The sequence below is a fragment of the Dendroctonus ponderosae genome, unplaced genomic scaffold (genome assembly GCF_020466585.1).
Source record: "Dendroctonus ponderosae isolate FM_Combo_2020 unplaced genomic scaffold, Dpon_F_20191213v2 Dpon_F_20191213_6, whole genome shotgun sequence".
Classification (NCBI taxonomy): domain Eukaryota; kingdom Metazoa; phylum Arthropoda; class Insecta; order Coleoptera; family Curculionidae; genus Dendroctonus; species Dendroctonus ponderosae.
In genome coordinates, this window is record NW_026018814.1 from 13,784,063 (window position 1) to 13,810,370 (window position 26,308).

Sequence of the window (26,308 nt, forward strand, 5' to 3'; positions counted from 1 at the left end):
TTTTAAGTTGTTTGCAGGTCTGAAAATCTTCGTTTCTTTGGTCTGCCCAAGAAGCGAAGTAAAATTTGTAGCTTGGCTGTATGCTACTGTTTCATCTTTAATTTCGTTTAATCATAATAAAACTGTTTAAACTAACCGAATCCCTAGCAAAAGGAAGGAAAGAGCTAACCATTACTCCATAACACGGAGAACAATCTGGTACGTTGTTTTGACCTAAGAAAGCCTTCAGTATTCGCTTTCTTTCGTTTACCAAATTTCCAAGCACAATAATTCCATTAGCACAATAATTGCCTGTAACAAGTGGCTTAATTTCGGCAATTCCRAAGTTGTTAAATAAAATTGGCTAGAATTTAAAAAAACGATAGTACTGACCACTTTTAAGTTGATAATCGAATTCGAAACTTTGATGATCTTTAAAAGTGTTCTGGAATCCTTAGGAAGCACTTTTGGAATAACGCACAATGCAGTAATTTKATTTTTAATGAKTTKTTTATGAGTTTTTTTGTTATCGGTATTTCTGCGATTACATTTATCAATAATATTTTCAAATTATTCTAGTTTAGAGCATTTTCACTATTATTGTCTTGTTCATATTCTTGAATCTCATTGAAAATATTTACGCACTTTCCGGCTGTCTTATTAGGCTCCTCACAGCTTCGTACAGACAAAATCGCCTGGTACTTTTTTCAGACTTCTTTCGAAATAACTATTTTTTTAATTTTTCTCGCAGAAAAAYATTTTCCTCTATTTACTGTCAGCTCGGAATAATGAATCTCAAAACAAATGTGCCATTTTAACGCATTTTATTCTATAAAACGTTTTTAAATAATAGAAGTATTTTTGCTCATTAAACAAAACTCTAAAACGATTTTATAAATAAGCGCACACCAACGCTAGAAAACAGTAGCATAACTTTCGTGATATACTATTACGTAAAGAAAATTTTATAATATATATTTTTTTAAACTTTTGTAAGGTTTATATTATAAACAGTTGTACAACTCCTTCACAATTTAATTACAACTGTTAAAACACTTTTATTAAGGTTGTTATGGCTTTTGAAAAATTCTTATTAAAGCAAAAATTGTTTGTTCTTGTGTTAGGAGTTTTGGAGTAGGTTAATATTTTGTTACTTGGGTGATTACTTCATAATAAAGACAAAGTCACATATTAATAGCCATTACCAATTCTTTTAACTAATTGCCTTTTAAAAATGAGAATGGAATGGTTAACAGCCTAAAAACTAAAGAAAAATACCTAAGGAACTAAATCGCCTGCGTTTTATGAGAAAAGTAACAAACATAATTGAAAATTTTGGAGCCTGCAGAAGAGAGCAGCTTTGCCAATTAACGCTAGACAATGTAGAAAAATTTACTCTCACTAGTGAACATTCCTGACACAAAAGCCAACGTTCSAAGAACTTAAACCAAAAATGAATACCGTTGGGTACAATATTACAGAAAGTRTATGGCTCTTTGTCTAGCAGCCATCCATCATCGTTGGTTCTTCTTGAGAGTCCCACAAGTGTACCAAAAACCAACCCAAAAAAAACTTTTGTGTAAAATATCATGCGAATGCAGATTTCTGAAAACTGTCCGACTCAAACAGAAGAAGAAAGACAACAATCAGAATACATGAGAGGTAATAACCATCCACAGTTGCAGAAAAATATATTCAAAATATACGCGCGAAAATAGGTCTTCACCACTCGCTTAGTTGATTCAACAACATTGAGACACTTTTTTCAAGCATGCACACTTCAAAGGTATTTTTTTATCATTACGATCTGATCAAAGTTGATCAATGAGTAATTCAGTTCTAACCTAACTTAACTATGGATACAATTTCAAACTAAGGTCCTACTCACTAGTGTACCTTAGAGTCTGGTGGTCTAGTGACATAGCTACACTAATTACCGTGTAGCAGAAAATCGCACAATGTTCTGCTTCTGCACTGACGTAGTCACTCACATAGCTCAAAAGGCTTTACCCTCTTGAGTCTTCTTGTCAGGTTGGTATTGTCGAGAAAAGTTARGTGCTATTAAAATAACGACTAATGCAATTTTTTCTGGACATAACACCACACTCTTCCACCTGGTTCGGAACAGCAAATATATCATCAAAGTTGAGTCAAACTGAAAGCTTTGCATAACGTTTAATGTTAAGCTATTCTACTCTCTCAAAAACGCATCCAGCTGCTACTTCCCAGAAGAATCTATTTATTTGCTCAAACAATGATGAAACGTGAAGCAACCCAAACGAATTCCGCAACGCCTAAATGAAATATATGCATGTTTCTGGAAATAACCAATTTGTTTGTGTTAGAGATTCCATTCAAATTGCGCTGAAACTTAATTGACAACACATTGCTGCTGATCAGATCGTGTTGCTGAAGGAAAGCTAGTAAACCGTTTAAGGTGAAATTGAAGTGCAATAAAGGGTAAATCAAACAATTAGAGGGTCGACAAAGAGAAACAAGTCAAAGTGGAGTAAAAGTGACCCCTCAAGGGAGTGAGAGTGCAGTGCCATTAGCTGCCGACCGGTATCTGCGGTAGTAATTCCGTGAAAAACAGCGCGCCCGATCCATTCATTCCCCGTCACACCTCGCAAGAGCCCCATCGAGACCGATAACCCCATCTTCAGTGTCTCTCAGGGGCAGCATAACCCTTATGTGGCCTCCATCGGGCCGCCCATGTCTGCCTAAGATCCCCCGGTTCCCTTTTTCAGGATAGCAATGCATAGTGATTTTTACGATTATGTTGGGAATCCAAAACGGCCTCTGTTCGCCACACACACCACCTTCATGCTATTATTTGCGTATCTACATCTAAAATGTGAAACGGGTAGAAAATTGAAGAGGGAGTTTCCGCGAGCACCTAAGACGGCTGATTTCAATGCACCCCGGGGGTTCACATATCACATGCAGCGATTTACAGCTTCAATCCTGATCGGGGAAAAATATTTGATTGCCGAGTGCCCATAAATTCAACCCGAAAGCTCTACTTGACATATTTTTACTCTCTACATGAGCAGCAATGCAAAATCCTATATTTCTAGACTCATTTCTGAAGAATTCCATATCTTAGCATTCGTTATGCGAAGTGAGACAAGGTGAAGATCACGTGGAACGAAATTAATTAATAGTTTTACTAATATGAAGCTTATTCTTCACGACTCGATTAACATAAATAAATTCATGAATATTGTGATGGCATTATGAACGTTTTCTGAATAAAAACCTCATCCATCTTCGAGCTATTGAACATTCGTAATAGCGATAATAAGATTAAAAGAGATTATGCATAAGTTGTACACATTCTTGAACCAAGAATGAGCATCTCAATTTAAATAACAATGTATTATTACATGTTAAATATTACCATATGCTAATGTTGTAGCAGAAGAGATATTTTCCTGAATATATTAAAATACAAATTTTCTTAATACTGTCAATAAATTTTAAATAAAAGTTATGGTGTAACATGCAGTGGTCATTTACGTATTTGCTAGTGGCATGCAATTAATGTAATGTATTATTGGTCCTGATTTGGTCTCACTTATAACCGCGAAAACGCCCAATGTTCACATGATGCTATGCTGTTTGGTTGTTCTTCAAACAGAACTTTTTAATGCAATTTTATGTCGGTATTTCGATTAACTCGTTTGCGGACTGATTATTCTGCTCGATTCTCCCGTTTTCCAAGTGTTACCGATTCAGTGAATCAATCAATCAACCAAACTGTAAATGTAATATAAATTTACCAACCTCAGAGACTGAGATCCAGAGCCAACTGCGTGAAAAATTTCAGAAAAGTTCGAGCAAATGTTTTGGGTTTGAGTGAAACCTTATCTATCAAGTGTGGAAAACCTATTTCCAAAAATTGTAAGTACTTTTGACCGAATGAAACGATAATATATGACACGAAATATTTACTGAAATATCAGGCTGAAAACATCTTTCTCTGATTAAGTACGAGTTTTCTGGATGCCAAATGATGGCTTCTTTAATTTTAAAGACCACATTGTGTAAAAATAAGCCAGCGACCAATAATTCTGTACAGGACTAAACGGACGCAGTTTTTGATTTTTGGTGAAGAAGTTCTAGTATTGCGTTTTACACAGTACATGCTCAAAAGTATAGATTGTTAAAAATATAGATAAGATTGATTGCACTGTTTGAAAAATCTAGCAAGTATAGCGATAGAATTCCATGACCTCGACGTCGTTGATTTAAAATGTAATGTAAATCACGAGTCACGTAACGCTAATGATCGATGGCGATTTACGATTGTTGTCAAAAGGAATACGCAAAACTACCTGAGTGGAAATAGTATTGTGCAATGTGAATTAATTAGAGCATTTTTGCCCTTTCTATGTTCACTTAGATGATCCGATTAACAGTTATGTAATTGTAAATACGTAGATTGTAACTTATTCGCTAGTATTGAAAATACAAATACGCTTTAATATCTCATTTTATTTTGTGCAGAATAATTTTAATTAAAATTTTATATGTTAACGATCAAAATACTCAATCTTTTGTTAAATACACGGATGCCGTTTAATTGCGAATTCATGAATATCTCCCATACTTTCACAAATATATCCACTAATTTTTACGAGAGGCATAGGGTATAAAAATTTACAATTTTTACTTCATAAGCATATCCGGAGCCCAAGAGTTTTCGACATACACCCAGTATGTCACCCAGATAAAATTTGTAAGAAACCTTCACAAATCAATGCATTATAAATCGCAAAACTGTAGTTTGGTATTTCAAAAATTTCTTACTTTGAAGAAACTGCCGTAATTAACGGTAAGAGTTTACTTAAAAAGCAAAATTTATAGTTTGGGTCTATTTTCAAGCAACACGTTTGACGATGTCTCTTGCACAACGAAAGTTATTTTGGAAACAATTCAAAGTTCTTGCTTGAAATTGCTTAACTTCCCGCATAACATAAACAACAATTATAATTATATTTCCTACGTATTTCGTCTTTTACGGAAATCTTAATGAAAATTTCCTCGAAAATTGCTTGGGTTTCCAAGTAAGACACATGTCGCTATCGAACCTATCCGCGGATAAAATCGGATAACTCTGTCGAAAAATATAGCCTGCGATGCAGTCGGGCCGGAAATGAAGCCTTGTAACCGGAAAGCGAACTTTTTTCAGCTATTTGGGAGAATATAGAGAACATTGACAGCACCCCTATAGTTATACATATCCGGCTATAACAGTTTTAGCTCCAAATAAGAACTTGAGCCCGGATGGCCGTGGAACATCGGGAATTTGAGTTGTAGTAATAAGTGGAAGGCTTTGTCGCTTTATTTCAGGAATAAGGCACATTGTGAATTGGTATAAAATGGTGCATTTTAAGATCAAGTCTTTGTGTATAACACAGAGGGAGTCGCAGTTGGTTAAATCCTCTGGACGTATTGTCTTTGAGATTTGGGAAATACAGAAAAAAAGGAAAAATTTGTCAAAAACTAAGAATTTAGCAACGCAAATACTTCACACGCATGCATTAGATTGCGTAGGCAAATAAAGCTTTTATCATTAAACTTACGCAAATAATTGCTGCCTAATGAAAAAATTAAAAAAGCTAACAGGTGCAACTTAGAGGTACATTTAAAAAGTCATATGATGCATTAATAAATTCGTTAGTTGAGAACGATCCAATCTTCTCAAATATAATTTTCCAACTGACCTCACAAATCTCAAAGTCGGTACAATTTGAGTGTTTTGAGTTCAAAATAATATCCATTTCTCAGGAAAAACATGTTTGTAATAAAGAACATACCATGAAATCTGCTCTTCTATCAAGGAAAATATTTAGATTCTCCCCAGGCAAGGAAGACTTTATAGATGCTTCACATTTAAAGTTGCGATTTGAATAGATTAGAGAACAAATATTAAAAAATATTAGCCCATATTAATAATATTTTTTGAAAGAAACCAAAGTTTTAGTTTATTTGCGATTTCCAAATTTCTTCACATACAGGGTGTCCCACCGGGAACCGCCACGATCGATATCTGGCAAACTGTAAATGTAAAATGGGTGTTTTCATTTGAAAATAATGATTTTTGGCAGTTTTCTCAACGTCATTTTCAAACTATTTTTTTAACACTTTGCATTAATAGTTATCAAAATTTTTGTCGAAATTCCATTAAAGTAAGTTATTTTCAACAAGGAATGCGACTCAAATTAAGTAGCCCATATTGCCTTATAAGAAAAATGAATAATTATTCGAGTGGCTGTAACTGTCATTTTTTACATGAAATTTCAAATATATCAGAAACGGTTAGACTTAGGTATAGGATGTCATACATAAAATACATTTAGAATTTTGAGTATAATTCAAAAATGTAATAAAATACTGTGTGCCATTTAAAATAAGCAAGTTGCTACCTACTTCCGGTATAACCGAAAGTGTCGCCATCTTTAAAATATTTTAGACTGCTTGCCCCCAATGACTTCTGTAGACTGTCCAATTTTCAAATTTCTCCTACTTACAGTTTGCCAGATATCGATCGCGGCGGTTCGTGGTTCGACACCCTGTATAGTATTTCATATAGATATGAATTTAGGCACAAGAGAGTCGCACACGCATCAGCGAAACAAATCTCAAATCAAATATTTGATAATTAAAACAATCAACTTTCTAAGTCCAAGCCCCAAATAAATCATTCATAACTTACGAACGTATGACGCACATTTAATTAGAAGTATCTTTATCACTATAACAGGCAAAAGAGGTTTTCGTTTTCGACCCAATGTATGAATAGTTGAAACAAAAATAGTGAATGTTGATGCCCTTTTCATCCAAATCGGTGGAAAAATGGAAAATAATTCTTAAGAATGGAGAAGGAAAAGAAACAGAAGAAACATAAGTGGGCAGAGACTACGACCAAACTTTCAGCCTCAAAGTGTATAATTTTCTGCAAAAATGCTGACAACAATCATCACTGGCAACCTGCTCATACTTTAAATGCGAAGCGCAAAAACAGTGAGATTATAACATTGCACGGAAACTTTATAATTCATTGATCGCTATATGTTATAAAAGGTTTAATTTCAGCAACAAAAACATACCATTATCAATTAAGGACATTTTCTTTGCCCAGAACCGTTTACATTGCTTATCGAGGTCTTGTGTCTTGTCTAAATTCCTTGTGATTGAAACTTACATAAGTTCAGACTTTGTCTATGAGACACAACTTTTTTCTAATGTTTCTCGTTTCATCCGATCCCAATTTTAAAAAGTTTTTCAATTGTTTGCTTATTTCTTAGGAAAACAGCTCAAATTATATTTTCAGATTTGAAACCCTGGCGAAAACGAGCCCTCCCAAATTGCTAATGGTGACGAAGATATATGTAGAACATGTTTGAAGATGATGAATTGAAGAAGATGTATGAAAATGTGACACACCGACCAGTTGCTAAACTGGTGGCTCATCAGTTTGCCTATCCTTCTGTATCACTCTGTATGTAGAATAATGAAGTTGAAAGATATCTTTGGGATTTAGCGAAAGATTACGTAAGTTAGGACGTACTGAAATAAGCACAAATGCAAAATAACGCCGATGCATGCAAGTAGCCCATTGCACTTAGATAATAAAGTAAAGAAGATATGAAGGTAGCGACTAATAGTTGACCTAGGACTAATGGAATCCTATGTCTAATGACGCGAGTATTTTACTGGCATCTGAAAGTTTCATCAAACTGCTTAAACCTGATCGGATATTAGCGTTGAGGGGGTCCCGCATCCCTCGCAATATTCGGTATCAGGATTAGCACGCAGAATTTAATGAGTCGTGGAAGTAAGCCGGGATCAGAGTAGTGATACCACCCTTGCTCGAATGCATCGTTCAAATATTCATGCGTCGTCGAGTAGTTGACCGGGAGGCTGGTTTTTAGCCACGACTCGAATTCAAAGTGGCAAACATCAAATATTGAACACCGTGGTCAAGAGTTGGTCCCAAAGGATTGGCGATTTAACGTTATCTACAGTTCGGGAAACTGCACTTTCCGTTGCACGCCGCCATCCTTTAATTCTCCTTGACAGGTGGACGAGCCGCACTTGGATCATTCTTGGAGGAATCTCCTCTGGGAACGGGTTCGACCGCCTTATATCAAGCCGGCTATTCCTACTGCCCCGGATGGACAAACACAAAAAGGTGAACTGAATACGGATTAGATGCGGGATGGCCAATTGTAACTTTTGCAAGCATGTAACGAATAGATAAAGTGTCAGAAACATTTAATACCACCAGCGGAGATGGAATGACCCAAAGGGGACCTTAATAATCTAGTATTACGTGAGGGTCGCGAATATGAAGCATAATTTCCTGCATTCGAAACTAGAGGCTAAATCCTCAAACGAGCCGTTTTCCCGGATATATTGCCCTATTATCCACTCACAGAATATAACAATGTTCAATAGTAATAATTTTATTTTAGTCTTAGTTGGAAAATCCACATACTTTGCTAAGATGTTTTATCATAAAATATGTAATGTTCTGCTGTCTCCATTAATGACGCTAAAGATTTAGGATTGAATTATTGCAGTCTTTTAGACAATAATTATATTTTTTTCATCATTTACGACTAATTGACAGGTGAGCGTTCTATAGGAACGGGTCGTTTTTGCGCGACTCCGAGTCTCCAATTTGGTCAAACTACTTTCGGCACGAAGCTATTGGTCATCAAAAGATGCCATATCACTTAAAATCGAACCTTTAATTAAACGTGAAAGTCGCCTATTATAGGACAATAAATGAATAGAAACTGATAGTAAAAACAGGCTTAGAGAAATTGGCGTAACTTTTCTTTATACATATATTCCAAGTAGCTTTAATATGTTTGATTAATGTTCCCAATCCGACCAAAACGGGAAATTCAAAATTGAAACACCTTTTTCCAATATTTTTTGAAATCCAAATGAAATAAAAACGTCTATAAGCATCCGCAAAATATTGAAATTAATTTTTAAAGAAGTATGAATAAATCTTGGACCGATTCCTTACCGTTAGGTGTTGAAACAACCACGCCCTTAGAATATTTGTAGCCACCTTGGGAAATATGCCTCTCTTTTTTTGATTTTTCTTGCCGTTCGTATCGTCATCCTCCTCGCCTGTGCCCTCTCCGCTGCCGATACTCGCGTTACTGGCGTCACCTAAAACAAAATGCAAGTCCAAATTAATTTTAATTCGAACCCCCAAAACAAGAGATCGAATGAAATTTAGTAGCGATAGTACATATTTCCACTGGAAATCTAAATGAAATCATTGTTCGGTTCTGGCTTTTGGTAGATTTAGATTATTTTAAGTGATGTAAGGTCTTGTTAATTAACAGACTCAGAAATGGCTTTATTAAGGTTGTTGAAAAATTTAATTTGAGTTCGAGATCACCTTCCTTGCGTGAGGCAGAGGCGAGGGATGCGAATCCGCGGAAGATACGGTCTCTACTTCGTTTATCTGAAATTATTCAAGTCTGCAAATAAAACCAATAAAATTTTACCAGTGGAACTCCTGACCATGTCATACATTTCCAATTCCTTGCTAATATATGAAACTTTTTCAGCGGCTGTATAAAAATAATGCATTTGTTCACCAACACCCCTACAGTTTTTCCTGTATAAATCCATCATCGCCACACTGAACACTCTATCTGCAGAATCCGCACCAAATGCTGGGTGCATACTGATTATTTTTTCTTCTACCCTAATAGGAGATTTAATTTAATGCTGTGAATATTTTACCATAGATTACTCGGATTTGACTTAATAAACGAGATTATCTAATTTTATGGCAGCATGTGAACATGGGCGGTGTTAAATGAAAAGAATGCCCTTAAGAGGATCATCGCGAGGGACGCGTCCTAAAAAATAATTTTCCCGAAAAATTTTTTCGAGACAAATCTATACTTGTTCAGGTCAAATAATCATACATTATTTGTTAACTATGAATTTAACAAAAATAATTGTGCAATTCAGGTTTATGAATTATTCGGCCCTTCGAGATAAAAACAAAATTTTACCGGTGAAAAATGTTTGATTTTCTGCGCTAAATAATCTCACGATAATGGCGCCATTTAAAAGAATTTTTTTTAAATGTATTAAAACCATCGGGTTTTTCCTTAAGAACATGAATTAAGACATGACAAAGATACTTAGCAAAATGAGAGTCGTGGCCAAATCAGGTAATGATATGGGAGTGGAACAAATGCGCCGATTCCGCAGATATTTGTGAATAATCACGATTTCTTTGGCATTCAGAAAGTATTATTTCCTTGCAAGAACACTTTGATTGAGATGGAGAAAATCAGTTGTGCTAATCGGACAAGATGTATACCTACTCGCAAAGACACTCCTTGAGGAGAAAAGTGAAACTTAACTAGAAGGTGCAATTTACGACATTTCAGAGAATTTCCTTGTACAACTAGCAGATACATAACATCAACTTTGTCGATCGTAACAAACTAAAGTATCTTAAGCTACACAATTGAACAAATGGAAATAAACGAGGCTGAATTTTTATTTTTAAAATTCTTCAAAAAACTTGTCACCTCGAATATAAAATGTATCAAAATCGATCTGGAATTTTTGCGATCAACTTTGAGCTCATAGGTTTGAAAAACCGTTAACTCTCTACTCTCGTAGAAACAGTTCATATTTTATTGTGGCTGGAAATTTTGTTCAAACATTTTTTGTGAGTGCTAGATTGTTTATTAATTCAGTGAGTGGGTGATGATAATAAATCCACTATGACCAGGAGAAACGTTTGGATAACCAAAAAGACGTTTTCTAGTATTAATAAAAAGCGCCCTAGGCCGCTAGTTGCCCTAATGTATGTGTTTCCATTGCACCACCACTTTAGTGGAAAAAACAAGCTGCTAATAATTTTATAGGTATAATTTGAACAGGAAAATGGCAAGGAATTATTTATTGCGGTTTGCAAAGGGGGTAGAAAAAATTACAGTATTTGATTGTCCATCTAGAGGAATTGCGGTTAGTTTTTTTATCGACTGCATGTACTACCCGTATTATCCGAAGCAGTTTAGCGAGGGTAAACATCCACGCAACCTTCGATATCTCGTCGATTATAAGAATTACTTTTTTCCTAAATTATTATAATTTATGTAAATATGATAATAGTTCGCATTATAGCTCGATAATGTACTGTAGTTTGAAGTCGAACCTTGGGAGCAGACGGTAAATTTTCACATTGTCAGTCACGGAGGGGAACGGTTCAGTACGGGGAGGCATCACGATATCAAACGTTGGATTGTATCCAATTGGGACGTTACAATATGAGCACAACATTGCATAAAATACTCTTTCAAACGGACCGTATGCCGACCAATGATGAGTGACGTAAACTATCATTAACTCCTCAGATAGACACTGTCTCGCCCACATTAACCCCGAGGTACTTTCCCAAGATTATAATATTCGACTCGACCTGGGCCTTTAACAATAGAGCACCACTCTTGTGAGAAACATTAAGTACTGACATCGTAACGTTGTAGGTTTGATGTTAAACTCATGTTTAATACAGCATATCGGCATGTTATCTTTCAATTCTTATATTGCGTCTATGCAAAACTGAAATTTACTACTATTTTATTAATTGGTCTCATACAAATTATGTGGACATTAAAAACACAATTTTATTGCTATTGGGACAGCTAATAGGTTTTGCTATCAATAATTTAACTCGCTCGAATTTGATGTTTCACTCATAGCTTCTATAAAAAACTTTGTTTCGAGCGAGATTTATTATACGAAGGCTGAACTTTGGTTGTGAAATTTCTCGTAAAATTTGAAGATGTTGCTGCAGACTGTAACATTTTGGGACTATTCACAGTATCACATTCAAAATTAGTCAAATTTTCAAATTCTAATTTTAGAAAAAGTCGAATCTTCTTTCTGATTGTCGTAAGAAAACAGTTCTGTTTTAGGCCATCAAGAGTAAAAAGTTTGCAGTTTGAAAAAACTGCCTTCAATTGCAAAAGTGATACCAACTTCTAAGTTCAACTTAGATGAAGAACGAAATTCGCGCTGTTTATAATAAGTTTGTCTTCTAATCGATCATTGAATGCTTTTCGAAATATGTTTTTAAATTTTGACAGAATAAGTGCGTAGACTTTCGGGTTAGTCTACGGAAAAAAATAGAATAAGTTTGTACAATATGTTCACAATCTGGCCACGAAAATACAGACGCTCCAAGATATACCTTCAAAAAGGTAAATTCGTAAATCGTAATAAATTTTAAAATATTTGGTATCATGGAATACTATTCTTATATCAATCACAGCAGACAAGTTTTCATAAGTTGGATTGATTGAAATAAAATTTTCTTTTTCACTTTGCCAGCTAAGGACCAGTTATAAATGCGTCAGCTTTAAAAGGACCAGCTTTAAAAAAGCTGTAAAATGGGGTCTATTAAATAAAACTGTATCAGGAATGTTCTAAAAGTTTGTTTTTAAATAGATAAAATTTGATCTAAAATGCGTGCTCTTTTCGATACTAATGAAAGGAATTAAGACGCTTTAAAACCTTTTTTTTTTGAGAAAAACAATCTTTACTCCATGTGGTTTTGAAAAACCGTTAACTCTACTCTCGTAGAAACAGTTCATATTTTATCCTAGCTGGAAATTTTGATACATATATATAATAATTCAGTGAGTGGGTGATGATAATAAATCCACTATGACTAAACCAGGAGGAACGTTTGGATAACCAAAAAGACGTTTTCTAGTATTAATGTTACCCATGCGTCAGATAATCCAAAATTGTTCGATTCTGCGCGACGTTTAAACATTGTTTTAAGTCAAGTAAATCAAAAAATATTTTATCAAACCAATTATCTAAAAAGTTATTACGAAAACGGATATAAAAGGGCTCACTTTGAAACCCGATGTTCCTTAGACGCAAGCCATAGAAAAAGTTGAATTGTATTCTATTCGAATCGGAAAAATTGCGCATTTATTCTGAGCAAGCATCTATATACATGATGTCACATGGATTGTTGTTACTATAAACTGATTCAGTGTAAGACCCCGCATTGTGCCGAAACAAAAATTGTAACATGAAAATCAACTTCACGAAATCAGTAAGGCATATAAAGAAATCTTCGTTCACATGCTAACGGCGATTTGCTCCATCAAAAACCTTTCTATAAAAATAATGATAGTAGGTTGTAAACGTAACAGTTTGCAAATTGCAGGTCAAATGTCTGCACATAAATGCCTCAAATAGTTTTTCTTGCTCTACAAATTATAAATTAAAACGCTAATTCGCGTACCTACTAATAGTGTGAGACACAGGTGCTCTTAAAAGTCTTTGCATAAATAAAGCACATTATTAAAGCAGCAGCCGGGCAAGTTCTATTCCGTGTATACACAGTTGGCAAAAGGTCCGTGCAATTCGATTCCTATTCGTTCCAACAAAAAGTTTGTCAAATCCGATTTAATATAAATATTTAAAAAGCGTGGAACATTAAATTAAATATTGTTTATTTCTATATTTAATTAATGTTGGAACCTTGTGCCAGCAACATATTTTTACTTACACTCTAAGCGCTAAGTTTAAATGAGGATGATAGACACCATCTTAAACAAACTTCTCGGTGAGCGTGCTGGTTGACGGGTGTTTGTTTTATTTCAGAAAATCGGTCAGGATTTACTTCTATTTAGTGAAAGAAACTACTGTTTTGTAATAAACTTATTTACACAGGCTAAATTAGTTATTCTTTTTCAGTCGAAGGCGAATTTTCAAAACTGCCATTGTTTATTTATGAGAAAACTCTGTGTGGAAATAATAATATTATATTCTAGGCATGTAGATAAACAAGTTCTAACAGGAAAAAAAATGTAACACGACCGTCTTGACAGGAACAGGAAACGTGTTTCGGAAAAATTACTGCTCGCTGCTTACGAAAAAACTTGTCGAAATAAAATCGCCCAAGGCTATGGTATGTCATTAACACGATTAAGTGTGATGTGAGGCGACATAGTTAGAACATCAAAATTTAATAGTTTGAGAACGTGCGTAATTATTTGAATCGCGTAATTAATCGCACCGTAACTGAACACCTTTGACCTGAGCTTAATTTATTCACACATCGCAGATAATTACATAATGTGGTAAAAACATTGTTCAAGGAAACAGAGAGTTTTTGAGAGGGTAATTGCGAGTAGAATAATTATAAGCCAATAAAGAAATTTTAAATATATACATCTAATAAAATAGATGAACGAAAAATGCTAGTAAAGTAACAAAAAATTATGATAACGGGGATTAACGTTAACATTGAAGATGCATTTCAAAATCTAGCTTGGGTATAGGTACAGGACTGTTTCTAAAACATCTAAAATACAAAAATCAATGAGAGAAACAACTTTGAGCGAGCGGCAGAGGCTTGGAAACTTTTCCAAACTGACTTTTGGAATTTATCTGGAATTTATTGGACATTTTTAACAACAATTAATGTGGCGGTCAAAAGGCACAAAACTCATACTTTAGGCTTTATACTTGAATCATTTAAGGTACAAAATCAACCTGGATTTCAGCACCAACTGCTGTTTTTTAGCGTCCTATCTATCGTTTTACTGTTGTGGGAATATGTAGTTGAGTCCACTGTTATAGTAATTACTTAAAAGATTCAAATTTTCATGAAGGAAACAGGCGCCTGGTTACACCTCGCCTACATTTGGAAACGAGCGGATTTTGTTATGGAATTTTTACCTCAATGAATGTGGTCTTTTTATGTTGTTATTACAATGCATTTAAAGCGGTGAAATTACAGTTTTTTAGGGCCCAATCTGACCACTTGCTGTTGTTGGACATCGAATTAGATTTGTTATATAGAGTTCAAACTTTTGGATAATGGATTTATCACCACAATAAATTTGTAATCCATCATATGATTATTCAGCCTACATTTGGAGCTGAAAAGCAATTTTAATTTCCGGGCCAACTAGCTGTTTCCTTAGGGCTCAATCTAACAATTTACTGTTGTAGGAATATGCGAAATATGTATGTTGGAAAGTGGCAAAAGGATTAAGATTTTGTATCGTATGAAAGTCGAGCGAATATTTCGGTACCTAAAGGCGCCGAGATTATAAATTTGAGCACCTGCCCGCCGTCGTCATGTTAGCTGTCGAAAAGCGCAGTCACAATAAACTCGATTCCAGCGGCTTTATACTAACTTATTTTGATGGCAACTTAATACCAGAACCTCATAAATTTCATTAAATCAGTAAAACTCCGTGGCACTCACACGAGAGACTTCTTTAATGATCCATTTTATGTTTTCGCACGACGGACATTATTTTAATTCGTCCGCTTGGATGGCTTCCAAGGCTCGAAAGCACATGTTTATTCTATAATGCGTTTTTTTTAGTTTCCTTGCTTCGGGACATGTGTGATAACGAACTTATTTCCAAAATAATAATCTCCGTTCTCGACGAAAATAGCTACGCACACATTCCTTATACTGGGATTTAGAGTTTATAATTAAAAACGTCGAGGGTTGTTATTAACGGCACACCTATAATTATCGAGCCACATTCGTAAAATAGAAAAAATATTAATGAGCTTGGGATAAAATGTTGCAGGTATAGATATAAAAATTATTCCATTTGGTCAGGTATGGGACCTCGCAACATCAAACGCTACAACAGAACCCATCAGACAGATAGATATATCTCGTAATTATCCGAGGCGTTATTATACAAAACCGGCAATTAATTCCGAAGTTTAATTGGAAAAACAAGATTTGTGAAGAATTCTTTCGAGCAAAGAATTAGGTATTTAATTAAATATGGAAATGTTCTCCGGGTCATTATTGCAAGGTTCAAAATTGTGTTCATGTTGAATAATCAGATGATGCGAGTTTGCATAATGGAAAAAGTTGATTTCATAATGTGTTCTAATTCAAATTAAAAAGCCGTCTTTTATAGGAATCATACTCATTAAAAGTGATAAGTTTTATACGAAGCAACCGTAGTGGTCTTTGACTTTAAATATTAATTTCCGGAAGATGTTTACAAATCCTATATTTGTTGCTTTGCTAATAAAACGCCATTCTGACCGAGACATTTTCTTACTCTTTATGGGCATTCCTTTCGTTTCGCACTTCAATTATTAGCAAAACCAACAGGGGGACAAAACTAGTCGCTTAAAAACCCTTCTACTCCTGGTAACTTGAAGGTTGCTATTTACAAACAGTTCACGGATGTGGCAAGTCTAAGTAAAAGTTTTGTTAGTTTGTTGACTTCAACTTCTTCCAAAACACGCTAATTTCACAAGCAAACCGACGTGTCTTCGCCTATGGACAAACGAATAATGTGCGTACTAGTGAAATTTGAAGCCCATCTTCTATACAATCAATCGAGTTTATCGCCTGGGTATTCCACATCCTTTTCAAATCGGAAATACAGCAAAAACCCTTTCTTCAAATTACATGTTTATTAATTACAGCAGCAGTAAAGTATTCGCACATCATTCCGAAGTAATCTGTATGTGAGTCTATTGAGAAACAGAAAAATGGTTCAGTGCTTACAGTCTGGCAACTTCAACAGTTTGGGTAGAATTCAAAATAATTTGCGTTCTTCTTTAAATACTTTAAAATATTATTAATACAACTCCATCTGGTCACTTTATTTTAAACGCAACGTTTTAACTCGGTTATTATTTCATCCCATGTTTTCAGTTCATTCTTGTTTTAGGTCGATATGAAACAATTATTTTCCTGTTAATATTAACTATCTACATTATTACTGTTGTTTGCATAACAGGGCAGTTCAGCTTAAACTTATGTAGGAAAACGCTTCATTGTCGTGATACACTCCGCTTCTATAGTTTTTGCAAAAATTTATTTAAACTCTTGTTCCCGATTACATTCGATGGTCCACAAACTTTGGCTAAATTGAACATTTGAACTGCTTGAAACATAGTGATTTTTATTCGGAGATCAGGCTCCATTTTACAAATCAGAACATTTTGTGGTGCGTCACAGACCCCAAAATTCCAAACCTGTGAATTCCACGTTCAAATTAAAAATGTTTTTATACTTTGCATTTTTAATTATCGAGGATTTGAAAAATACTCGGCGGGAACACTTTGCCTAAAAATACATTTTTATTAGCATTTTAAATGCTCTTGTTGTTTTATGTAAATACTCGTGGATTATAATAGATAATCGAAACTAACAACTACAGACTACACAATGTCGGCTAATAAAAACGCACTCAACTTGTATGTGGGTATAAAAAAATTGAACAAAACAAAAAATCTAAGTACCTATATATCTATAAAAACTGACCTGAACTAAACCTGAAGTATTCAACTCTAGACCAATCAGCATCGTCGAGTTTTATGTGAACCGAATTAGAAATTCAAGTTATTATATAAATTACGAAATATTTAAAAAAAATTGTAAAATTGAACATAATTTGAAACGTAATCTACCGTGGTTAACAAAATTAGCTGTAAGACGTTTAGTCATCATAAAAGAATTGAAGAAAATAATCATAAACAATAAAAATATACAAAATAGCGAAGCCAAGTCTCAGACAAATTGAGAATCCAGAGCGACGCAGATTAGGAGTATTTCATAGACTTATAGTTCTTTGGGGGATTAAAACCCTAAAGACAAGAAAAACGCATTATAACCATTACAAAGCCAAATGATACACCTTGCTTAGGATAATGTAGTTTAGGATTATTAATTTCCAATTATCGACCAACAAGGGAAATATATTTGGATCTCTAGGAAGAGCATAATATATTGCCGGTCGTGAGACCATCAGTCCCTAGAGAACAAATAAATTATGTAACTCCTTCAGGCAATTTATGTGTTTTTTAAGTCAAATTTTTAACGCAAAAAGTTTCGCTGCCTGAAAACGATTGAGAAGGGCGTCTAAACAGAATGTTGCTGTTGAGTGACCATGATTCCAAAGAAATATAATGAAAATATTTTTCTCAAATTAGCGTGATAAAAAGCTTTTTATTTAAAAAAATAAATCGCGAAAAAATTATTTTGATTAAAAGTGTTCATTACGGTATGGGCTCATTTGGAAGGCAAGGACCGAAACAACAAAAGCATGTCGTGAATTCAAAACGCGATAGCAACTATGGAAGTTACAAATGCAACAAGAGGCGCTTTTTAATATGCAAACCAGAGCGAAAAAATGACCAGTCACAACACTGGATAAAAGAAGGCGAACAATTTGAGCTTATCAGATTGAAAAACTCCACCTTCTCGCCCCTCTCCAAAAACAATGCAATCGATGAACTAATTACGCAAAGCAATTTTGCGGGTGTCGCAACGGCCCTTGATGCAAACTTGCTGTTGTAAGTGTAGAGAATGGGGTAGAGGGTGAGCTACGAGAGGGGTTTAATGACTCACACGTAAACTGAAAGGGGAAGAAATCAGATTAGGGTGCGACCTACGACTCCACGATCGACTACTACTTTTGTTTGTTGAACGCTGACGAATTGCAGTTATTACCAGATACACAAACACATGCGGTTTTATGTCAGCGAAGGAACTTTGTAGGTCCACCCTTTTCGACAATCTTAAGTATTTTCGTTCGTGATTGTCCGCAATTTGTTTTTCAGCTCGTATTTGAATTACATTTAAATTCGTTTCCGTACTGAATTAATTTCTTGTGCTGTAAGATGGCTGCAATTAATTGTGTAGCGCGCTCATTTTCTTTGTTTTTGGTTCTCTAAATTAACAGTTTGTGTTGAAGGCTTTTTTTGGTATTCTTCAAAACGAAACCAAATTACTTGTACATATTTTTTTAAGCTGTTATTAATAAAGTCCATTATTATCACGAATTCATTATTGAATTTTAATAAATTAACCTTAAGACGTCAGTTACCATAATAACATAAAGAAACTCTGCGAGATCGGTTTTGTCTTTAAATCTGGGAGGTGTAACATACTGAACAATATCTCAATTAGAAAAACGTTATTTGCAAACATTCTCTGGAAAACTTGTAACCACACTTGTAAACACAAAAATACTGATTCTGTTCTGAATTATAAGGGACCAGCATATAACTACTAACTGAGTTTCTGTTGGAAACTCCCACGTTTTTTGGGCTTTTCGGACGTTGTGGAAAATAATTTAATCGCGATGTTTCGCAAGTACGATTGGATTGCATTTCACATGTGCTTCAGTCGACAGTTTACATTGGACTGACTGTTTCTTTTCTACGACGACCGAAGAACTCGAAAAACGCACCAATTTTTCATCAGTTTCAAGCAATATCAGCGTGGACTGGGAAAACATCATGCATTAGAAATTTTTGAAAATTTACGGAGTTTTAAAGCTATCTGTTATCTAAAGTTATCTGTTAATTAATCCGCTTATCAAAAAATCGAAAAATATTCTGATTTTAAGGAATACTTGCATATTTTCAAAGAACAGTCTGTGGGATTTGTTTAAAGAGTTTATATGTTTCAGAACATTTGCAGTAACCTTGTTCTTGCATTATTCGATCAATTCTAAATGTTTTATTTCTGAGGTGCATCTAGAATTAACCATTTTTGAGTTGCCCTGGAACACATAAACGAGGCATGTATGAAAATTCGCCCAGTCAAGTACAATAATCCATATTCTGAATGCATACAGCTGCTCCTTTTGTTTGTTCCACAACTATTCGAAAATATAATGTACAAAAGTTAGCTGGAATTGTCCATAAATCATAAAATAACTTTTTCATATATACCTGCAGGTTATTCAGTTTGAACATACTAATATTTATACTTTTAAACATAATATTTGGCAAAATATAGCAAAATGTCATAAGCGTTTTCAATAAACATTCTAACAAAAAAAAAACAATTTGCGAAAGAAAGACTCAATTACTGTAAGGTGCGATTTTCATTAAAATTATTCACATCTAACTATTATTCTGGCTTAAAAAATGTGAATTGACCGAATATCTCATTGTTCGATTTGAAAACATTAATTTTATTTAAAATGAAAAAGTACATTATGATACACACAGGATGACCCGAAGTTATAATTCCTACTCTGACATATTCTACGCCATGCCAAAAAGAGGACAAACATTTATATAGAAATAGACCCGCAAGTGCTACGTTACAAGATGCAGGATGTTTAATTTCGAATCAGTTTTTCCTCACAGCTCTAAATGCTTATGAGATATTTATCACAAATTTGAAATAATGGCTATTTTTAAAGGAATTATTGGATTCATAGTTCTTTGTGAAACATAACAGGATCTTCATATCTAAAAGGTTGAATTGCTGTTCAGTTTGGAAACTTTTTTACTGTTCGCATTGTTTTTTTTTTGGTGGCTATCAACGAGCTCTTGGTTCTACGGTGACTATGATTGGATAATAATATGATCACGCTTGTCGAAAGGCAACAGACAATAGCACAACAAGATATTGCAACAACAACCAACACAGTTGATATCAACAAGCTTTAAATTAAACTTAATAAAAAAGCATCGAAGCGTTTGCGGACTGATCCTTATAGGAACTATTTGCCCGAATTTTGTCTCTAGAATAGAAAAAAGGAGGCATTATGCAACCTAACTTCGGGTTAGCTTAGTTTTTGAAATTTTTGCTGATAAAAAAAGTAGTTGAATCTTGTAGTGGACACCTACTGCACGCGATGATGAATTTACTGATGATGAATTTACTTCCCCTTACTTCTTTACCTAAATTGGACAGTTCTTTGAATTTGTCAAGCAAATACCGTCTGCTACCGACGAATTTTAACCCAGGATTGATTTTTTGAGTATGTTGTCCACTATTAATCACGCTCCAATCCGTTCCGAAAAGTTTTATGCATAGCGCTGAAAGTCCGATGATATATATATATGAAGGGTTCCTGTGCTCGTCCCTATACTTATCAAGACAGTTCTCCGGCCGTTCGAAGGATATCATGATCGAGCATTCCATGACCCATCGTTATCCAAATTTAAATCGCCAAAAACCAGTCCGTGTCAGATGATCCGGCAGCAGACGCTCAAAACGATTAATCAAACGTTATCTCCACGCAGCATTCTGGACTGTCTCTCCTCGGGATTTTACCGTGCATTGTGCTCCTCGTTCCGCGTAATTATCTTAACGAACCTACGACTTTGCCGCTCCGACCAAAGAAAACCCTTTAAATCGTTACCAAGGAATCGACCACCGATCATCATTATTACTTTTAATAGGATCCACGAAAATATTACCAAACTAATTTGTGTCCGTTCTTCAACAGTTTACTGCGCCGTGAAATATCATTTTTAATTATACACGCCTCGGACAAGACTCAGCAATCTGTAATGTTGCAGACGTTTATTTCGGGGAAGGAAAATTATCATTTTAAACCTGAACAATGTTAATTTTTTAATCTAAATCTTTTGTGCTACAGCGCAAGATACGTATCGTCACAGTCCAACAATTTGTTAAACAATTATTTACAATGAAAATGCATCAAACTGCCCGATAAGCTCTCGACGCATGAATATCTGTACCGTGAATATTTATACATTAAAATGGGAAATAATTACAAGAAATAATACACCTTGAAACGACATTAATTAATTTCGTAATTTTACTTCTTGCTGTCGTGCATCAGACAATAATTATTTACAGTTTATTTACAATTTAAACTCTTCAGTTTCATTTTTGCATTTTTTTTTGAACATTTGCTTCCATGTCAATTCTATGAGTTATACGCAGAGAGCACCATCCTAGTAGGTTTGACTGAACAACAGCGAATTTTCTTTACGCCTTAATTCTAAAGCTATCTTTCTAGCAAATAGATAAACCTTGACATTACCATTACTCACATCCAAATTACACTTTCTGATCAGAAAACGTATTGTATTATTATTATTAATATTGGACTGAAATTATCCCTAATCATACAATGCAACTAATAACTTGATTCACTGGATGTTTTGGTCACATGAATAATATACATAAAATTTGCATATACACGAGACGGTTTGCAGAGATGGCAGGTTTAATGATGTTGTTGTTAAGTCTTAAAATGCCATTAAATCATATGGATTTCTCGAAAAAGAGTAACGGCCGTTAAACCGTTCAATGGAATTTCTGATTTCCATCAAATATCTCAACGGTTAAACTCGCTAAAAATACGACAGTTTGAATTTTCAGCCAATTTAGACTGGGCTTTCACTAAACCTACTCAACTGCACACATGTATTATATGCATATGCAATTGAAATTTTAACGTAACATTCAATAAAACAGTAAATGGTTGTCGTCGTCAAGCACAAGCCGATGCTTTTTCTGCATTGTGGTAGAAATGAATGACAAGCAACAGAAAAAGGCAAGATTAAAAAAAACTTAGACGAAGAACAACTACACAAAATCGAATTCGACGCCCATGAAAAACAGGAAGATGCAAATAGGAATATTTAATTTCTTGATGTCATTTGCTTAGTGCAAATATAATTCGGGTTATTTAAGTTAGTATCATACATATTCAGTTCCCCGTCTAAATCTTTAAATTTATTATAGAGTTTTCCCAACAAAGGTGAAATACTTTCAATAGGAATTTTCTTAACGATTCCATAAATTTGTGTTTACTTTTTTCATAGCATTTCGGTTCAATTACATTTAGGACAATTATTAGTATTAGTAGTATAGTTGCTGTTTTGTAGTGAATTATTTTATGAGTACAAAACACACAGGTTGGTTCAAATAAATCATTTTTTGCGTTCTTGCTATTTTGTATCTTGGCTTGAAGCAATTTAAAGTGAGTAAAACGAAAGGAATTGACAAATGCCGACAAATTTATGAGAACAAATCTGTTTTTCCGCACGTAATATGAAATATTTAATACATTTTTCAGTTCACTATAAATTGGAAGTTTTGGCAAGCTGCTATGTGTATATGTTATTTAATGCTGTCATTTCAATAGTTTTACCACTTCGATGATATGCCTAGGTATAATGTAAAAGATTAGGTCAACATTTTATTTTTTTTAACTTTTTCTTCAAATTAAGGTGAATTTCCTCGCGTCTTTTATTATACATTGATAGTCTTTTCTTTTGTAATTCTGAGGCTCAAATACTTTTTCCATCTGCTAAATTTTGATCATTTTATTCCAGTTACGTTCTCTAAAATAAAAAAATCTATTGGTATTTGAAAAGTAAGCTTTCATCTTATCATATTAAAGAATTTGCGAACCATCATTTTAATGTTGCTTACGCTCAACTCAAAAGTAGACCAACGAAAAAATAAACTTAAATTAAAACTCAATTTACGTTTATTTCTGAACAATGATATTTAGGCATGTAAAAGTCAAAAATCTTTGCAAATTTGAATTTGCAAAACTGATATACTCAGAGTAGGTATATGTTCCACATTCCAAAAAGCCATAATTTTTATAATTTATTAATAATATTGCTTGCAATGGAACTTTTCGAAAAATGTAGCATAAGGTATATTACATGTTCGTAAGGGTTTCGTCCTGTAAATAAAAAAGTGCTAGTCGCAAATTTGATATTTCTAAACATCCAAAATTTGAACAAAAGTTCTCAAGCATAACAAAGTCTGGACCGGTAACAACCACATTAGGTTAAATAAATAGAAAATCTACAATGTTGATAGACCTCTGATTAACTATGGATTTACATTGTCTGCTTCGAAAGAACAGCAAAAAATTAACTTGGGAAAGAAAATGCGCATTGTAAAAATGGTTGCCCGGCTGGGTGTGAACTTGGTGAAACTGGTGGTGGATAAACCGCTCAACCAAGTGGTAGCAGCAGGAACAAGACTAACGAGCGCAGCAAGTTGCGATGCACCCATAAAATGTGAATATTTTGATTGGAGCTTGGTGGTGGTTTAATTCCATATGGAGGCGTGGATCGAGCGATGGCCATGAAATGAGCGATTAAAAGATTATAATTATTTCCCAGTCTAACCAAATGTGTAATTGGGAGCAATTAAATCTAAGGGTCCCGAGATATAAAATTTCTGCAGTGTGTTCAACGCACAGCGTTTTTAAGGTAACAATTAACTCGCATGACCGTCCGACATGGGAACCAATAATTAAGGAGAGGCTGTGATGGATGATCCAATCGGAGAGAGCAGAGACGAGTGAAAAGTTCACCTTGCATCGGGTCACTACCTGGGTCAGCGTCAAATTAGTCGGCTTATTGAGGTTTTTTTCTTTGCTTGTAGCCGTCCAGAGCGGCCATATTCTCACATTTACTGCACCATTCAAGGCAACTTATAGTGGCTGTAAATAAACTTGTAAATTGGGAATTAAACGTTTTTAATAGTCGGCATTACCTGATATTACTATATACGGAACGGGTATACCTTCAGATCGCTGGCATAGATAAATTAGCTCCGAGTATTAATACTAAGCTCGCCATGGAACTAAATTTCAATCTTGTTAATCTGTAATGTATATGTGAAAAAAGCGCCAAGGTAAAGTCGGCGTGTGCGTTATTTCTTTGCATACATTTTGTTCTTGTTAAGTTTATAATAGAAATCCATTCATCATTTGCTATTTTTATTCAAGCGTTTCATAACAAGGCAATGGAAAAATACTGTATTAAATAATGAGTCATACATCAATGAATAATTGTTGTCAATTTTGCGCTACTATTTTACTCACTAAAATATCGCTTTCTCCAGAGTTTCACAGAATTCCGACAGTCCGACTCTGAAAATGTGCTCCAAATTTAGCTAAATTATTTTTTTGATCCTCAAGTTAGATACGTCTCATATGGAAGGATGGATTCGATAGGGTTTAAAAAATTTGATTGCTTAAGTTGTTTGGTGCATTTTTCAGTACAAATTGTGATGCAAATCTTTGAAATGTATGTTTAGAGTGCTAATTGCATAGGGTTTTCCAATAGGGCTTCGCTTGCGACAATAATCTTTTATTAAATGTATTTTCAGTTCAGTATCTGAAGTGAATACCTGTGGTGTAATTTTTTGCCACTCTGCTCTCCACATCAATACAATAATGTTTTTAGTATTTAATCAGAATATCTAAGTATACGAAAATCGAAAATCACAAAGAATTTTCACTTACCTACATGTAAAAAAACAAGTTACATTTCGTATCATCGTTAATTTTTTGCATACCGGCTTATGCATAGGTAAGTAGGAATTTTTAATTTTAGAATGTGTGAATTAGCTGAGATGGTAAGGATGCACAAAATTATTATTTTTCAGTGCTGCAAAATAATCGGCCACTTGACTCACCAAAAACAAGCGGAGCAGCAAAAATAATAATAAAAGGAAGAAACAGCAAAGCGCTGTTGTCACAGATAGTCCAGAAACCAATTGCTCGAAGAACTTTTACACAAGCAAAAGTCAGTGAAACTCAGTAAAAAGAAAAACAGAAGTGAATGCAAAGAGAAAAAACGAAAAGAGCAAAGATGTGACAAAACGCCGATCAACCAAAATAACAGATGTTGATGCAGCAAAAAACACATGTTGGCTGTTCACATGTTGAAATTGAAGATTCACTGTCTCCTTACGGTGTTGAAACGTACACCAAAAGATTTGCATGCTTATGATTTTGCTTTTGAATTATTTCCTTAAATATTTTTTGAATTAATAGGAAAAATGTAAGAATTAAAATGTCTTAAATCGAAAACATTTTGCAATGGGCACAGTTTGCGCCCAAAAGCGCCATTCTTGGTGTAAATTTCGCCATTAATTGGAACGTTTTAACACTGTAGGCACATTAAGTGCATGTGTTTTTATCTTGATTTTAAATTATGAAAATTCTAATGTATTATTAAGTAAGGGTGTAGTGAAATGTCTTATTGTCTATTACTTGGACGACATTTCCCCTTTGAAAAAACTCACATGTAAAGAATGGTAAATAACTACCCGACTTATCCTACTTGTGAGGTTTTCTGAAGTGCACCAAAGACTGTAAAATTAGTATATAATGAGCTTTTAGTAAATCGCTATGCGTTGGTTGAAATAAAGCTTCAAATTTTGAAGCAAGTTCGGAGGCCGCGTGACTCTAAAACTAGTCAAAGAGACTACAACCACGACCGTACTCACTAAAGAGCCAGCCCAGCCCGCACATTTGCGTAGGCTGATCTCGGCTTCAAATCTCATATGTTGCATGTAGAGTCAATGCGGATTAATATACTCAATTAATCATCGACAACATTGTCATAAGACATAGGCGTTGGTGAGATCGGAATTGAAACAAAAAAGGAGCGAGGCATTGCAAATCAGATTATGGACGCTTAATCTCGACATTATACACGGCTGGTTCGTTACATGGTTCTCAGAAGTGAATAGAGCAAT

The 26,308-nt window shown here is 34.5% G+C and overlaps 1 protein-coding gene across 8 annotated transcripts in view; it reads right to left on the reverse strand.

The window, feature by feature from the left end:
- Positions 1-26,308, reverse strand: part of LOC109543812 (homeobox protein homothorax) — a 250,340-nt gene that overhangs the window by 54,696 nt on the left and 169,336 nt on the right. For 6 of the 8 annotated variants that reach the window (XM_019913687.2, XM_019913684.2, XM_019913685.2 and 3 more), the window contains one exon: positions 9,029-9,177. The exons of the other annotated variants lie outside the window; for them this stretch is intronic. In XM_019913687.2, coding sequence (XP_019769246.1) covers positions 9,029-9,177 — 149 coding nt within the window. The remainder of the gene's footprint in view (positions 1-9,028; positions 9,178-26,308) is intronic. 8 annotated transcript variants of the gene reach the window in all.